At 63.6% G+C, this 12,302-nt stretch overlaps 2 protein-coding genes across 3 annotated transcripts; one reads left to right on the forward strand and one right to left on the reverse strand.

Moving 5' to 3' along the window:
- Positions 1–1,097: 1,097 nt before the first annotated feature.
- FUOM (fucose mutarotase) lies at positions 1,098–5,174 on the forward strand. The gene is made up of 6 exons (XM_032882044.1): positions 1,098–1,208; positions 1,961–2,029; positions 3,553–3,623; positions 3,782–3,880; positions 4,536–4,609; positions 4,863–5,174. Exons 1-6 carry the CDS (start codon positions 1,124–1,126, stop codon positions 4,927–4,929), a joined length of 465 nt encoding a protein of 154 aa, XP_032737935.1. The 5' UTR covers positions 1,098–1,123; the 3' UTR covers positions 4,930–5,174.
- A 2,127-nt stretch (positions 5,175–7,301) lies between these two features.
- PRAP1 (proline rich acidic protein 1) lies at positions 7,302–12,302 on the reverse strand. 2 transcript variants are annotated; one of them, XR_004385525.1, is made up of 5 exons: positions 12,177–12,302; positions 9,614–9,681; positions 8,909–8,961; positions 7,769–7,872; positions 7,302–7,658 (listed from the first exon to the last, which is right to left on the reverse strand). XR_004385525.1 is itself a non-coding variant. In XM_032882046.1 (2 exons), the coding sequence occupies exons 1-2, from the start codon at positions 7,836–7,838 to the stop codon at positions 7,426–7,428; spliced, it is 303 nt and encodes a 100-aa protein (XP_032737937.1). In that variant the 5' UTR covers positions 7,839–7,927; the 3' UTR covers positions 7,302–7,425. The 2 variants fall into 2 exon arrangements, 1 of the variants encoding a protein (XP_032737937.1); XM_032882046.1 differs by lacking the exons at positions 8,909–8,961; positions 9,614–9,681; positions 12,177–12,302 and having other exon boundaries at positions 7,769–7,927.

Genomic DNA, 12,302 nt, shown 5'->3' on the forward strand with positions numbered 1-12,302 from the left:
AAGCTGTACTGCCTTTTATGCCCTATCCTCAGAAGCACCCTTTCCAGTACATTCTTTTGGTTGGAGCAATTACAAAGGTCCGCCTGGTTCAAGAGAAGGGAAGAGAACCATCTCGCAGTGGAACTGTGCCCATGGCCCTCCAGGATGGCAGATGGAGTGTTGCCACCATTTTTGGAAAACAGCCCGCTCCACAGTCAACCAGGGTCTGGCCCTGGACACAGACAGCCTGTGGGGTGCACCTCTGGGGAGGTGAGCATCTTCCAGCAGGGAAGTGGTGACACGGTGGACAAGACGGCACGGTATGGTTAGTGGTCCCAGCATCCCAGATCCCAGGTCTCCAGGGACAAGGGTCCAGCAGGTGGGAGACTCTGGCCAGCTGAAGGCAAAGTGCTCCCTCTGTTCAAGGGAACGCGCTGTGGACCCAACCCCCACCCCACCCCCAATCTGGACACCCCATCTTGGTGGGGTGGGGGGTGGGAAGGTCCAGTCCTGAGGAGGACAGGCAAGCTGGGGCCCTGGGGGGAAGAAGAGGTCAGGTCACTGCTGTCCTGGGATGGAACACCGCACCCCACTCAGGTGAGGGGGTCAGCAGGTTGGCGCCTGGGAGACAAGGTGGAGACCCCACAGTAAGGTGCTCCCCGCATACCAGCTTGGCCCAGAGGCAGCTCCTGCCTGCCCTCCAGTGTTCCCTCCAGGGCAGGCCCGTGGCTGTCCTTGCGAGGAATGTTGGTGAAGAAGTCGGACAGGACTGGCCACCGGCTCCTCCAGGGACCCAGAGGGCTGGGGTGGGAGTTGGGGTGGGGGTCAGCGAGGCCTGGGGGCGTAACTGAAGGGTGATGGGGAGGCCGCGAGAGGCGGCAGCGGAGAGCTCGGGTCTGGGACCAGGCGAGGGACCTGAGGCCCCGGAAGACGCCTGCGGGGTGGGCCGGGTGTCGCCGCCGCCCCCGGTCCGAACGCGCGAGCCGCAGTCCTCGGTGCGTCCCGCCCATGGGCTGGAGCGAGGAGACCCTCCCCACCGCCAGCTCCTGCCCCCACCTCCTGCCCCCACTCCTGCCACGCCCCTTCCGTCGAGGCCACGCCCCTTCCGTCGAGGCCACGCCCCTCCGCTCCAGACCCGGAGATCATGGTGGTGCTAAAGGGCGTTCCGGCGCTGCTGTCCCCTGAGCTGCTCTACGCCCTGGCGCGGATGGGGCACGGCGACGAGATCGGTGAGGGGCGGGGACAGGGCCTCGGGACCCCCACCCTTGGGCGAGGCGCGCGCGGGACCCCCGCCACCCCAGGCCCTGCAGGGGTCGCGACCCAGACTGTGCCCCCAGCCGGGGGGCGACGACTCCCCAAGCCCGGGAAGAGCCTGGTCCTGGGGTGGAGGCCTTGGTTTGGCCGCCCCGTCCCACTTCCCAGTAGGACTGCCCCTACCCCACCCACCACCCACATTCTTTAGGAAACTGGGGCCATGTTGGTTGGTGGCCAAGCCCCTGCCCAGACCTTGGTCGGCCCCAGGCGGTCACGAGGACGGTGGCCCTTGGTCCAGGCTGCGCCGAGTCCGGCTGGTCCGGCCCCTCCCCCAGCCCGGCTTTCTGGGGCCCCGGGGCCAAGTTCCCAGCTGCGGCCTCAGGCCCAGTGCGCTGCTCGTTCTCCAGACCCCCTCCCAGACGACCCCAAGGGGCCACACCTCTTTCTCTGGCGGTTTGCCTTTCCTGGAGCCCTGGACCTCGGGCGGGGGCTGCACGGGCGGTGCCCCAGGGGGTGGAACGGGGCGGGGTTCCCGAGTTCTGCCCTAGTCCTCAGCACCTGCAGCTTCTCCTGCTCTAGGAAGCTTCCTCTCCCCGCCCCCACCTCTGACAAGAGGGGTCGGGGAGGGCAGTGGGCGTGGTCTGCCGTGTGCGACAGGCGCCCCGAGGTCTGTGCCCACCACGCGGACCCACCAAGGCATGTCTGACCGGGTTGCCTGGCTGTTCAGTTTTCGCAGACGTGAACTTCCCCACCGCTTCCATATGCAGGTGTGGGCCGGAGGAGATCCGAGCTGACGGTGAGCCACCGCCCCAGCAGGGAGGGGTTAGGCTGGAGACGCAGTGCTCCCAGCTCTACGCTCCCCAAGTGTTGCCCTGTGCCCCCATCCCCACTTACGCCCCAGCACCCACCGGTGACCCAGGGAGGCCCCCAGAAGTGACCCTGGGCCTCCTGCCCCATCTCAGGCACCTCTTGGTAGCTTCTTGCAAGTGGGGAAACTGAGGCCCAGTGGCTTGTTGACTGGCTGAGCACTGATGCATCCCTGCTCCCCACAGCCCGTCAGGTGTTCAGCTTTTACTCTGCTATAGAAATCCCAGTACTGACCTCGCAGGCTCCGGGTGCCCACATGCTCTGTCTCTGGGACCCTCTGACCCTCAGGGGTGGGTGGAAGGCGTGACTCGGAGGGTCCTGGAGCCAGGGCCTCGAGGTGATGGTAGTAGCAGTTAGTACCAAGAGCAGGGGGTGTGAGGACACCAGCATCCTGCCCTGTCCTGTCCCACCTGGGCTGGCCCTGGGCTTGGCTGTCCCCCCACCCTCAGCAATGCTCTGAGGGGACACAACTCTCCCCGCAAAATCGAGGCCACTAAGGCACAAAGATGTGAGATGTAGGGTAAACCAGCCCTTCTGGACAGGGGGCCAGTGGTCTGAGGCCCGTTCAATGGGCTGCTGACTCCAGACCCAGTGACCTTGGCTTCCACCCTCTGCTGAGGAGATGAGCCAGCCATGCCTGGGTTTACACCATGGGCCAGAGGACCCAGCACGCTCTCCTCTCCAAGGAGGACAGGACAAGGTGGGCCATGGGAAAGGCCAGAATGCTTGAAGGTAAGGAGTGGCCAAGCTTCTGAGTGTCCCACACGCCCTGCGAGTTAGTGGAAACAAGTGATGAGGAGTGAAGGCCAGCTACGCAGACAAGTCTAACGACGGAGAAGAGCAGAGAACACAGCAGAAGAAAATGCACTCAGGACAGCAGAGTTTCCCAGCTGCAGGCTAATAAGATGACAGCCGATTTTTGTCTTGTCCCCAGCCCCATATTTTCCCGTTCCGTGCAACCAGCACAAGTCCCTTTAACAATAAGAAACCAGCTCCACAGGATGACAAGGACCTCGGAAACCAGTGGGCAGCCTGGGGCAGCCTGGGACAGAACAGCCTCTTCCCAGACCCCACTATCCTCATCACAGGAGAAAGGTGGCCACCCAGGGGCCATCGGGGGGTGCTGGGGTCAGGGAAGTGGCCCGGGTGCCCCTCCTGGTGGATGAGTAGGGAGGTCACCACCAGTGGCCTATGAAGTACGGACTGGAGGGCAGGGGGAGCCCAGGGCCAGGATGGTCACAGGTGCTGTAGCAGGGAGATGCCAGTGCGACTCCAGTAAGTGTCACCAGGCGGGCAGCAGGGGCCTGCATCCCCCGCCCTGTCCTGGGCCCGAGGCCATCCTAGCTGGCCAGCTTGGTGAGGTCCAGGGCGTGGACAGGCCCGGAGGGCAGGCGGCACTGTCGGTGGCTGGGTGGGACAGGGCTCCCGTCTGAAGCTGGCACTCCACCCTAGGCCTGGGCATTCCACAGCTCCTGGAGGTTGTGCTGAAGCTGCTGCCACTGGACACCTACGTAGAGAGCCCGGTGAGTGCCTGTGGCCATGTCGCCCCTCCCTGCTCTGGGCCTTGGTTTCTTCTGAGATCAGACCTCAGAGGACCCCTGAACTGTCATCCAGTGGGAGGGGAAGCTGGGACCAGGGCTGCTGGGTATATAGGCCACAGAGCTGAGCCCCCTCTCCCTAGGCTGCTGTCATGGAGCTGGTGCCCGGTGACAGGAAGATCGGCCTTCAGACCCCGGTGTGGAAGAGCTACGAGTCCATCCTCCTGGAGGCTGGCTGCGTGGTGAGGCTGCAGCCCCACCCAGGGGGCTCTCGGGGACCCTCTGCACCTCTGCGGAGGCCGGCGGGAGTAACAGACAGGGCCCCAAACCGCCCCCCCTACAGTTGTGGCTCACGTGCTCACCCTCCACAGAAAAGTGACCCTGGGGGTGTGGCTGTTCCCAGCCCCCAGCCTCTCACCTCTCAGGTCAGGGACCCTGTCGTGGCCTGGGGTGCGTCACCCACCCCAGCCTGTGTGAGCGGAGCCAGGGGCAAGTGAGGCACCCCTGGCCCCTGTCTTATGGCCGGAAGCCTGGCCTAATGCTGTGTGTCACCCCTGCATTGTGGAAGGATGAACCTCTCCTCCCAGGACCTCCCACCGACACGTCTTGGGCAGGACCCATTGAGGACAGGCTGCTGGGACTCCTGTCCTGGGCAGGGGCCCTCCTGCCCTTAGACCAACTCCGAGAGACACAGGGCCCCAGGCAGCTGGCCACCACAGCCCCCTGTGTCCCTGCCTGCCCAGTCCTCACAGCTCAGAGGCTGAGCATCCTTGGGACCCCAGCCAGGAGAGCCAGTCGTGGAGCTCAGAGCGGCATGTCTCCTCATGCCCCTGGCGCCTGCTTGGGCCCTGAGGCTTTCTGAGCAAGGCCCCTCCACCATGCCGTTTTGCCTTCCAGAGCACCCTGGCGAAGATAGAGAGGTTTGAGTTTTATGAGCGAGCCAAAAAGGCTTTTGCTGTTGTAGCAACTGGGTGAGTTCCGGCCGAGTACCTGGGGTCCCTTTGGTCCTGCTGGTCAGGGTAGCTTTGGCTGGGACTGTCTGGGTCTGGGTCCCAGGGCCACTCCCTGTCCCCATGCTCAGCCCCGGCCCCCACTGGGAATAGGACTGTCAGGATTCACCTGAGGACTGGTCCCTGGACTTGCCTAGTGGGTGGGATGGAAGTGGGCGGGATGGGTGGCAGAGCCGGGGACCCAGCTTGGTGCTCAGCTCAGCTCCTTACGCAGGGAGACGGCCCTTTATGGAAACCTCATCCTCAAGAAGGGGGTGTTGGCCCCCGAGGCACTGATCTAGGCCTGGCGAAGACCCCTGGGCCCAGAGAGGAATCTGCATCTCTGGGCCAGACCACGGACAAACCGGCCCTGTCCTGCTCAGCCCAGACCGCCCCCAACTGGGGACCCCGGGGGGCCAGGCCAGTCTTTGGGGTGTAGGGGGAGGTGCTGCTGAGGGGGACTGGGACTCACCCAATTTACGATAATGATGTGGAGTGTGGTGACTCGTCTCTGAAGTCAGAGGTTTCAACAACAGCCCCGTCCTCATAAAGACTTGTTCAGTGCCGAACACGAGGGAGGCCACTGGCTCCTCAGAGGGCCTCCCACCCCCATGCATCCTCAGGGAGGAAGGAAGGCCTCTCTCCTCCCTAAGGTCCGAGGCAGGTCCCTGGGTTCAGGACAAGAGCTCACAGGAGTAGAGGTCCTCTTGTGAGGAGACCCCACGGAGGGCTGGGCTGGGCGGCCACGACTGCACTGCGAGAGCCTGGGGGTGAGCAGAGCAGCTGCCCAGGGGCCCTGAGTGGGGGGTCTGCAGTCAGCCCCAGAGCTGGGGGTGGTGGGCAGGGGTCATTCTGGGTGCTGGGGAGAGTGGGGATCAGTCATCTGTTCCCGCTCTCCAGTGGTTGAGTGCCTATTGAATACACAGGAGCCCGAGCTGTTCTGGGAAATGGGCTGGTGGGGGTGGGGAGGTGAAGGACAGGAGGACGTCCCTTGCATCTCTTGCGTGGCCAGCAGGCAGAGGGCCAGACTGCCTGAAGGCAGCACGCGGAAGGGAGGCTGTGATGGCTTCGGCATGAGGCTTGGGCTGGGACTCAAGGTGGGGGTAGCCTGCCATCACTGCTCTGGACCCCAGGGTCTCCCCAAACGCTCTCACTCCCCTCCAGGCCTTCCTGTAGCCATGCAGCTGCTGTGCAGAAGCTGGTGTGCGGGGCGCCTGGGCCTCTAGGCCCCTCAGAGCCTGGGGCTGGTGTCCCAGATGTCACAGAGAAACTGGGGGGCAGGCAGGCCCCCTGGGCTGGGGGTCCAGGTCTCAGCCTGGCCGGGCCCAGTCATTGCAAGGGCTTAACCTCAGACCCCTGACCCCACGGCCACCTCTAGCCACACAAAGGCCTTGCTTTAAACAGCTTTATTGAGACTTAACTGACCTATAATAAGCTGCACACATTCCAAGTGTACAGTCAAATGCCTTTGGATATTGTCTACACGGGAGAGCCTCTGGCCACTGCCAGTGTCATCCTGCTCACAAGGCTCTCACACCTCAACGGCCCACCCCCGAAGCCCCAGCTCACCCCGCCTCCCCAGGCACTCTCAGCCTTGTGGCTGCACCCTCGGGCTGGAGGAAATGCCCCTGGGAAGTCCTGGCTCCAGAGAGAGACTGGGCTACAAGCCACCCTGGTCTGCCCAGGCCCAAGGCCGCCACTGACCTTGGATCTGAGCTGGGCACCCCCAAATTGCTCAGAGGTGGCCACCCTTGACCTGACGGGGCAGGGGGAATGACCTACGGGCCTGCTAACCCCCGCGCGTGCCATGCGGGATGCAGTCTGGGGCCTCCCCAGGCACCTGGCTCCCCGGATCTGGGGCAAGAGCTGGTGCTAGGTGCACAGTGAGGAGGCTGGGGCCCATCATGCTGCTTTAGGGCAGGACCACGGACAGGTCACGGTCCAGTCTGGGGTCCCTTCTGCGGTGACGTGAAGATGACCTGGTCTGCTGGCACAGTGCCAGGTGGTGAGCACATGAGCCACTAGGGAGAGCCTTGGGGCGTGGACTGCCATCCAAGTGCTCAGAGGGGACCCACGACAGGACACGGAATTCCAGGGCACCTCAGACAAGCCCGCAGTCCCCGGAGCAGCCGCATGCCTCAAAATCGAGCCCTGGATGGCCTCTGCCTGGAGCTCTGTTCGTCCTAACCAGTGGAGGGGCTCAGGCCGGGGTGTGGGAGGCACTCCAGGCTTCCCTCTTGAGGCAGAGGCGTGATCGCCACACAGAAACCCTGACTGCCTTTGCACGCGTACTCAACACACGTTCAGTGCGTCAAATAGCCCCAGTGAGCCTGTGCCTGCAGCCGCAAGGTTGGGCCGTGCCCTGGGGTCCGGCCCCTCAAACAGCACTGGACAAGCACCCAGAGAATGGGGAGGACCAGGAGCCTGGGCCTGAGTCCTGCACCACCCCCCAACCTGAGCCCCTGTGCACCTGAGCACCCAGTGATGCACCCTCCTGCTGTCTTTTTAGGGCCCATCTGTGGGGAGCTGACTGGTCCCAACCACTGACCTCTGCCATGCCCCGGGCCCCATCCCACCATCCAGGGAGGAGGCCTGAGGGGAGCCGATCATCCCAGGAGCAGGGGCGCTGAGTTGAGGGAGCTTTGGAGGCTCTTGGTGTTTGGAGACAAGCCTGTGGCACGAGGAGGACACAGGCCTTTCCTTGTCCCTGACAGAGCAGGCTAGGACCATGGTCACTGTTGCTGAAGACACATGTGGTCTCCACCCCTACGAGATTTATTTTTCCAGTTGGGGAGGGGTCAGGGCTCCCCAGAATCCTCCCTGGGGTGGTAGATATGGTCTCGGTCCTCCTCTGGCCCTTGAAGCGCCTGGGGAAGTGACAGTGCCCAGGGCCAGAGCCCTGCCTCATCCTGGGCCTCCCTGGCCTCCTCGGGCGCTGGGTGGTACAGGCCATCACGGTCCAGCTCAGGATCCCAGCTGGGGCTTGGAACATGGCCCAGGGTGTCCTCAGTCCCTGCCTGGGTCTTGGTGCCTAAGGACAAGGAGATGGGATGGAGGCGAGGTTTCCCTCTGGAGGGAAGTCAACTCCACGGGGGCTCCGCTGCTGTGACCTTGCCCCCCTTCACCTGGTGCCCACCTGACCTTGCCGTTTCTCCCACGTGGCCGTGGCAAGGTTTGGTGCCGCTAGCAGCCCCAGGAGCTGGTTGTCCATTTTCAGAATGTCCACCACACGGGCGTCCCAGGCCCTGCGAGCAGAGCTGGGTCAGGCCTACCTGTGCAGGAGGAGGAGCCAGGAGCCACGCCAGTGAGGGCGCCCACCACCTTCTGAGCAGCCTCGAGGCGCTGGGCAGGAGACCCTAGTGGGAGGTTGCTCCCCACCAGCGTCCTTGGTGGCTCTGTTCCGTCCTTTGCCAGCGGCCCTGGGGGACCCCCGGACAAGCACTACTGACCCCTCCACCACCCAAGAGCTATGGCCAGGCACCCTCCACGAAACCCAGACCCGCCAGCCAGGCAACCGCCCCCGCTCCGCCGCATCCCTGAGCTATAGGGGCCCAGGAAGGTCGGAGAGTCCCTTGGGTGGCGTCCTAAGGGTGTCCCCTGAGAAAACATCTTGGCCCAGCCCTGCGTCATGGAGACCTGGAAAACTTGGGCAAGAGCTCCCTCCTGTCCCAGAGGCCAGGCCTGTGCAGGCTGAGGAGTGGCTGTCTGTCCTCTGGCCTGGCCTGGCCTGGCGTGGCCCTGGGGGAGAAGCCAGCCGGGGTTGCCTCATGGGAGTGCAGGGAAAGGGGCATGGCTTAGAAGCGCCTCTGTGGGGGGTGCCTGGGTGGCTCAGTGGGTTAAACTTCTGCCGTTGGCTCAGGTCATGATCTCAGGGTCCTGGGAACGATCCCTGCATCGGGCCCTCTGCTCGGTGGGGAGCCTGCTTCCCCCCTCTATTTTTTCCTGCCTCTCTGCCTACTTGTGATCTCTCTGTGTCAAATAGATAAAATATATATTTTTTTAAAAAGTGCCTCTGTGGGTAACTATAACCCTGGGCGTGGGCGTGGGGGTTGGGTAGCCATCCTGGAGGCTGCTAGGAGAGCTAGGGGATCATTCTGGAGCACCCCCCCCCCCTTGTAGGTCTCTGACAGATCCCACAGGATCCCATGCTGGTCGGAGCAGTGCCCCCTCCCTGAAGCTGCTGGGCAGGGCCTCCCCCCATTCACAAACGCCCTTAGCCTAGAGGGTTCCCAGAAGGGGCAACAGCAGGGGAATGTGGCAAGGGCTGCGGGGGACACTCACTCTTTTGTGTCCCGCTCAGGACCCCCGACTTGGCCTTTGGTCTTGATGAGGACCTGGAAGAGGGAGGTCCCAGGTGTGGGGTCCATGGTCAGAGAACACCTGCAGAGAGATGGCTCCAAGCCCCCCCCCCCACCATACTTGCTGACTCCACTCCACCCTCTGGGGGCAGGATTGAGGCCCTCTGGTTCCAGGAGAGACAGGGCCACCCCTGGGGCTGCATCTGCCCACCCCTCCCTGGCTGATGGCCTGAGGAAGGAGGGCCAGTTCCTCTGAGTCCAGCCCTCTGTGGAGCCAGGGGAGCACAGGGCAGTGAGTCGAACATGACCCTCGGGGAAGGGTCGCTGTCTGTTGCCCGAGGGGGTGGGCCTTCCCCTTCCCTACCCTCCCAGGTGTGCAAGTCTGAGTGGTCTGGACCCAAGGCGGGGTGGGTGGGAAGAGGGCTGGGGAGACACAGCCTGACACCAGTTACGTGCACAGGTCACACCTGAGCGGCATGCACGAGGACGAGAAGGTGCTCAGACACACAGGGCACACGAGTGTCATCAAGGGCCCCTCCCCCACCTGGACCAGCAGGCGGCTGTGACAGGGGCCACTCCCGCTCAGCCTGAGGCCCTCCCTGGTGCCCACAGGGCCACCTGCTGCCCTGGGTGCCCTTTCTTCACTTTCCAGGCCGGTGGGGCGGGGCTCGCGGAGGAGCACACATACCTGGGGCAGGGAAGCTGGGCCTGCCTCCCCCCCGCAGCAGAGCCAGCAGGCCAGTGACCAGGAGGAGCCTGAGGGGACCATAAGGGAGAGTGAGGGGCAGGCCAGGGCTGCCCCTGCTCATCAGCCTCCGGACAGGACACCTGGGTGGGCAGCCCAGCGTGCTGGCAGCTTGGGTCCCAGCCAGGGAGGCCTGGGGCCAGGTCCACGGGTGGTTTCATCGTGTCTCCATCCCACAGACCAAGGACACACAGGCATAGGGGTGGGACCGCCACAGGCCCACACTTGCTCCCGGGGCCCCTCAGAGCAGGCGCCACTGCCCACTGCACCCAGCACTCTTGACAGACCCTCCACTGCAAGCTCGGGCCGCCAGGTGGACGTGATGGGCCGTGCACCACCCCAGCTCCCGGCATCCGGGCTGGCAGCTGCACACGGGCACACGCCCCCTGGGGCACAGAGCAGTGAGGGCTCCCAGCACCTTAGGCTGAGTGCTGACAGGCCAGGACCCGGGGCAAGATCTCAGAGCGCTCTGTGTCCGTGGCAGCCGGAAGCTGTGCACACGGCGCCCTCAGGGCCAGACAGCCCCTTACTCATCTCAGAGCTGCGGCTGGACAGGGGTGCTGGTGCCCGCGCAGGAAGCCCAGGAGGAGGCGGGCAGGATGGGGTGCTCTTTCCAGACACATTCAACTTGACCCCTAGGGTAGCCAGGATGGCCAACAGGGGAGAGGGCCCAAAGACCAAGCCCCAGGCATGGAGTCTGAGGGGCCATGGCCAAAGGGAGGTGACACAGAAACATAGCACAGGAGAAGGATGGACCCAGCTGTAAAGGTCCTGGACGCCTCATCCAAGACAGGAGAGGGGAGGATGGGAGACGGACGGGCACCTGATGTGTGTGTGTGTGTATGCATGTCTGTGCGTGTCTCTGCGCCTGTGTGCGTGCGTGTGTGTCCGCACGCATGTGTGCACATGTGTACATGTGCGTGTGTGCGCGTGTGCATGGTGTGTGTTCGTGATGCATACGGTGTGCGTGTGTGACAATGTGTATGTGTCTCGTTAAAAAACAAGACAACACTCCCAAAATGGAATCGCTCACCCCGAGCCCCAGGTCACCAACCCGAACCCAGAACTGGATCCTTAGAGCAGCAAGGTGGAAGCGGCCCGGTCAGCCCTGGGTGGGTCACCTGTCCCACAGGCCCCTGCGTCCGTCCCCTAAAGAAAAGTTGCCGTCCCGTGACCCACCTGCGTTTTCCTGCTGTGACGTCCCCGTCCCACCCCCTCCTGCCTGTAATTCCACATGCAGCACCTCCGAGGGCCTCCTATCTGCTGGGTGGGATGCCCGATTTTAACCAATTTTGCTCAAATGAACTCAACATTTTCATATGCCTCTGTTTATCTTTTAGCAGTCTGGGCACACAGGGCTCTTCCTGGCTCTCCGGGGAAGGTTTCTTTCTGTCTCTGCAGCTGGCAGGGTGGCAGGCTGGGCAGGGCTGGGAGGGGCCAGGGGGCCCCAGGGAGCCCCGGGGGTCAGCAGGAGCCTCAGATCAAGACTTCCCACAAGCTGTCCCCTCGCCCCACAGCCACAGATTCCAGTCCCACAAAGACCTTTGCCTCTTCTCCAAGTGGCTCAGCACTTCAGGATGAGGGTTCCTGTAGACACCATGGGAGCCAAAGGGCAGGGGCGTGCTCTCGACTTCGGGTCGTGGGCCTGGTCTCATTCAGCTGCCCTGCCTCTCCAGAGCACCAGCTCCCAGATAGAGGCCGGCTCCCATGCCGGCAGGGGCTGACCCATGGACCCGTGCCTACGTGTCTGGACTCCACACTACCACCATTCTGTCCAGCTCAGCCAGGGAAAGCACCTCATGGGAGAGGACGCTGCTAGGTCCAGAGACCTGGGATCCTGGCTGTGGGCCCCCTATAGTCCTCTCTCCAGGAGGACAGCTCTGGGTTCCAAAGGGCTCCCAAGGCCCCCAGGCCACCCAGTGACCCACTTCTCTATAAGGGAGGTATGGCCTCTGGTTCACACCAGGATTCCAAGGGGAAGCCCCAGAACTGGAGGACAAGGGGAGAGCCCTGGCTAGAGGAGGAGGGAAGGGGACCCCCATGGGATGAAGGAAAGAGGGGACCCCTGCTTCCTGGGTGGTGTTCCCTCAGGGGACCATCTGACCCCTGCCCTCAGCCCCTGACAGCCTCCAGCCTCCTCTCTTGACCCAACCCTTTCTTTCCGGCAGTCACAGACCTGGTGCCTCCTCCCTCCCACACAAGGAGAGATTCCTTGCTGGGCCAAGGGACCCCAAGGACAGCTAGGCTCTCTCTTTCTCATGGGGGGCACAGGGGTGGCCCTCAAAGCTGGTGCCCGGATGCAGACCACAGAGGGGCCACAGTCACTGGTAGCTCCGGATGGAGAGCTCTGGCAGCCCTGGGTACCGCAGCCAGACACTGGACCGAGGACAGAGAGCCACCCCTCCTGCCCACCTCCCCGCTGACTCCCTCCCCTGCAGCCAGCCTGAGCCAGGAAGGAGGTGCCCCAGGGGCTGGGGGGTCTGGCTTCAGGGGCATCAGGCATTACCTCCTCATGATGGAGTCCCCTTCTCGGTGTAGACGGTGCTCTCGGGGACCTGTAGTTCCAGACCCAAGCACACAGTGACTCAGACACTGGCCCTGCTCCTCCCACCCAGGCTCCTCGGGGTTTTAT

This window comes from Lontra canadensis, unplaced genomic scaffold, assembly GCF_010015895.1.
Source record: "Lontra canadensis isolate GAN:19392208 unplaced genomic scaffold, GSC_riverotter_1.0 scaffold79, whole genome shotgun sequence".
Taxonomy (NCBI): Eukaryota; Metazoa; Chordata; class Mammalia; order Carnivora; family Mustelidae; genus Lontra; species Lontra canadensis.